Below are 4,506 nucleotides of genomic sequence, written 5' to 3'. Positions count from 1 at the left end.
TCTTTTAAATGCAATGCAAGGTCCAAATCCATACACCTTAATGTTAAAAAAGATTTTGTCTTTCCAATTCTAAAGGGTAGCTCCTTTTAGAAAGGGAATTCGAGAATCATTGTTCATAAAATTATTAACAACAACTACAATAATCTATAATATAAATAACATTTAGAAATAACATAATAATATGAAGAAAAAAAACATAATTATATCAAAAGAAAAATCTAAACCTTTATGCGGGTAGAGGTGCATTTCATGCATAAGATTTATTTAATCACATACATCTCGATTAATAATAAACATGAAACACCAATCAATAACTTAACTTTTTAAGAAAAAATGATATTCTTTATCATTTTTCCTCTCAACCAGACAATTTTATGTAACTTCTGGTATTTATACATACCACAAGTCACCATGGAAGAAGACAAGCTCATATAGGCTCAATTAAGCATACTTAACATAACATATTACTCTCATTGCTTTTTATAGACACTCTCTACACGTATATTTCTCTTTTCACACACACATTTCTTTTGTATTTGATAATTTAAACATACGAGGGTTTCTAGTTTCTAGTTATTAGTATAGAACACGATGAAGAAAAACTCAATTATGTTGTAAGTTTTTCATAATGAGCATTTCATCAATACCAATAAATGATTTTCATCCATGTTAACAATATATGAAACTATTCACAAATGTTTTTTTTTAATATAATCAAGATTCATGAGCTTTCACGAAAAAAAAAAAAAGGATTGCTTGTGAACATTTATTTTATATGAGTCCAGGAGGCCATATTTCATGCATTTGTGGTTGAACATGAAATCTGGCTTGGCCTGGCCTTTATTTTTGACCGTACAACGGTGGGCATGCATGTGCTTTTAGATTATGCCATAAACGACGCCGTTCCAGGCTCAACTTCAACACTGACACTCCAACCATCAATATAAAGAAAATAAACCACCTCCAGAAATCGAATATTTCAAATTGAATTACTTACTCTCTTTGTTCTCCAGTCGCTCTCTTGCACGGCACCTTGCGCGAGTCTAACCTAGGGTTTCTCTGCAACTCCAAAATCGAATCCCAATTCCTCTCTCTGCTTGCTCAAAACCCTAGCTAGTAGGGTTCTTGAATCAATCAATCTAGGCGAGTCTACTTTTAGGGTATTGGTAGTTAGGGTTAGGCAAGATCGTAAAAAAAAGGTGGTTCTTTTGCAGGTTTTTGTTTGATTAGGTACAAAATATGTCAATGGATTATGATTATCCACCGCCAGAGAGGCAATATGGAGATAACGTCCTTGCCTTTAACCGCCATAGTGACGAAGAGCATCAGCAGCAGCAGCAGCAAGAAGGTTTTTATGAGGAAGAACAGCAACAGCAGGAGGGGGACATAGGTAGTGGAGGAATTGAAAGAAACCTATCAATGAATCATCATCATCATCATCATCACAATCGTGACTCTTCTTCTGCAGGGTTAGTTTGTAAATTTGTAATGTTTCTGTGCATGTAGGGATTTTGGTCTTTTCTTCTTTTAGAAGCTTAGATTAAATCAAAAGCAGATTGCGGATTTCGCTGCTGAAAATGATTGTGATTGGGGAAATAATTTGTGGGTTTTTTTTTTGCTGGTAGAAAACTCTTTGTTGGTGGTGTCTCCTGGGAAACTACTGAAGGTAATAATACTTTACTGTTTTAATAATTTGTTGTTTTAGAATTATTAATGTCTTGTAGGATTGAATTGAGCATTAGAATTCCTACAATGGCTTGTATTTCGAATAGCTAACTTGCTTGGTGCAGTTTTAATTGCAAGCTTTTTCTGTGTGGCTTTGTAATACATGTGGTGTTATCTAGTTACTTTTGTGTTAAAGAGTCATGGCTGCATATTTTTGTTTCATTTCTTTTGGTTTTTTTGTGAAATATATGTGCCATCTTGAGGTTTAATCATTGACTTGTGGTGCTGAGTGCGCCTGATATTTCACAATGGGAAGAGTCTGGATATTGTATGTTGACCAACAATTGAGAACTTTGTGGATTGCATTATAGATATTCAATTTAGCTGTGTAGTTGCATTATATGTAAGTCTATGGAATGGTTTTGGAAATGGTCTATTATATTTCGTATTGGCAGGTCATACCTTGGATCAAATTCCATCAGCAATAGGAATTGTGCAACCTCTAGTATTAGTAATCTCTTATGAACACAATCTAGGGTAATTGGTTATCTGCCTTCTCAATTGCTTCAAGCTAGTTTTCTGACACTAAGTCAAGAAATTTGAAGAATATATGCCTTCCACCTGTGAAGGATTGCTGCTTAGTTCTACAGCATGATTACAGCTATATTGTTTCTGTTAGGCCTGTTTTGTCATCTTTTATCATAAAATTCTCCTTGGGTAGAATTGTCTCTCTTCTGTGCTAATATCTATCACATCCTTTTGGTTTCAGAAACGTTCACTAATTACTTTAGCAAGTATGGAGAAGTCATGGACTCTGTAATAATGACTGATAGACATTCTGGAAGGCCACGAGGGTTTGGGTTTGTAACATTTGCTGACCCTGCAGTTGCTGATAGGGTTTTGGAGGAAGACCATGTTATAGATGGCAGAGCGGTAACATTAACTCACTCATTTCCTGACATCATAAGATGTTTAAGTCGTTGATAATTTTATTCATTGCTTTTTCATTATAAATGGTGGAATTCTTGATATTTTGGAGCTTACACTGTTGTATTCTTATTCCAGGTGGAAGTGAAGAGGACAGTTCCAAGGGAAGATATGGACGTTAAAGGAGTAACAAGAACAAAGAAAATTTTTGTTGGTGGAATACCACCTTCTTTGACTGAAGGTAGCATAGCTCAATTTTCATATTGAATTTCCCTTTTTGAATGAGCTAAATTTATGTGCTCCCTTGACTGTATTTTCATATTACAGATGAGTTAAAGGAATACTTCTCTGTTTATGGTAGCATTGTAGACCACCAGATTATGCTAGATCATAAGACTGGAAGGTCTAGGGGATTTGGGTTTGTCACATTTGACATTGAAGATGCTGTAGAACAAATCTTTTCAGAGGGCAGAACACATGAGCTTGGTGGTAAACAGGTAGGTTATATATCTGCTGAATAGATATTCCTGTCATCCTACTGGTTGTTTATGGCATGCTCTTGTGAGATTTTAATAGCTCAAGCCCTTCAATATAAATTTTAGGTGGAAATAAAGAAGGCTGAACCAAAGAGAACTGGTGGTGATTATGGCAGTACAGCAAAGTCTTATACTGGATTCGGCAATGGTGCAGGTGGCTTTGGTGCTGGCAATGGTGCAGGTGGCTTTGGTGCTAGTAATAGTTCTGTAGGTCGTTATGGTCGAAAAATGGGCAGAGGATATGATGGGTATAGTGGCTATGATGGTTATGGGAGTTATGGCAGTTATGGAGGAAACTACCCTGCAGGCACTGCTGGTTTTTATGGTGGTTATGGTGCATATGGTTATGGTTTCGGGTTTGGTGGGCCAATGATGTATGGAACTGGTGTCTATGGAGGAAGTGGTTATGGCATTCCAAGTGGTTACAATAATGCTGCCGAGTATGGTGGTGGTAAAGCATATGGGAGAACTGGTGATGGTGATGGTTTTGGCAGCGGTAAAAGGTATGACAATGGTGATGCTCTTGGTGGTGGCTATGGTAGTAATAAGGGGTATGCTGGCAGTGCAAATGGTGGTGCTGCTGTTACTGGAAGGTATCATCCTTACCGTAAGTAACGAGGCAATGGCATCAAATCCTGGCAATTTCATATGAAGGATGTCATCTACATGCTTGGTAAGGGTAGGGGCTGTTCTCAGAAAACTGATGGATATTCTGTTGCAATTATCGTTTATAAGGAGACTGAATTGGTTATAGAATGTTTCTTGTAATTGTGAAAACGCAAATTCAAATTATGGTACTTGGCCCTAGGTTATCGGCTCCTTCCTTGATAGAGTTAAAAAAAAAAAAAATACAACTTAGCTGGAACTCTTGTACAATATGTCAGTTTTACCGTTAGATAGAACTTTGTTTTAAACTTGTGTTGAGTTGATCAATGTCACTGACCACTCTGTGCACCAACCACCAAGGTTTATTGCACCAATGCTGCTAACCATTGTTTCGAGGATCTGTTTATGTACATGTATGTATTTGATATTTCTGGAATTAATTTCAGTCAAATAATCATATAATTTAATTAATGAGGTCTCTCTGTCTGCTATCGTAAGTAATGATATTTAAGCCCCTCTTTGATAGTGTGGTCCAAATGGGTATGTGTAAAAATTTATTTATTTTATTTAAAATTATTTATTTTTATATTTTAGATTATTTTGATAGTTGATATAAAAAATAAATATTAAAAAATAAAAAATAAATATTATTTTGATATATTAAAAAAAAAACATTTTAATAAGTAACTACTATTATATTTTTAAACATGATCTAAAAATTAAAGTGGGGAGTCAGTAAGAAGTTATGATGCGGGACAATAAATAATAAGAA

General features: G+C 35.4%; 1 protein-coding gene across 1 annotated transcript; it reads left to right on the top strand.

The window, feature by feature from the left end:
• Positions 1-971: 971 nt before the first annotated feature.
• LOC133701903 (heterogeneous nuclear ribonucleoprotein 1-like) lies at positions 972-4,205 on the top strand. Its single transcript, XM_062126079.1, has 6 exons — positions 972-1,469; positions 1,626-1,666; positions 2,435-2,598; positions 2,731-2,833; positions 2,920-3,089; positions 3,195-4,205. The coding sequence occupies exons 1-6, from the start codon at positions 1,240-1,242 to the stop codon at positions 3,741-3,743; spliced, it is 1,257 nt and encodes a 418-aa protein (XP_061982063.1). The 5' UTR covers positions 972-1,239; the 3' UTR covers positions 3,744-4,205.
• Positions 4,206-4,506: the final 301 nt, after the last annotated feature.

The sequence above is a fragment of the Populus nigra genome, chromosome 8, assembly GCF_951802175.1.
Source record: "Populus nigra chromosome 8, ddPopNigr1.1, whole genome shotgun sequence".
NCBI classification, from domain to species: Eukaryota; Viridiplantae; Streptophyta; class Magnoliopsida; order Malpighiales; family Salicaceae; genus Populus; species Populus nigra.
The sequence above is the reverse complement of the archived record's forward strand: the minus strand, read 5'-3'. Positions and strand labels throughout refer to the sequence as shown.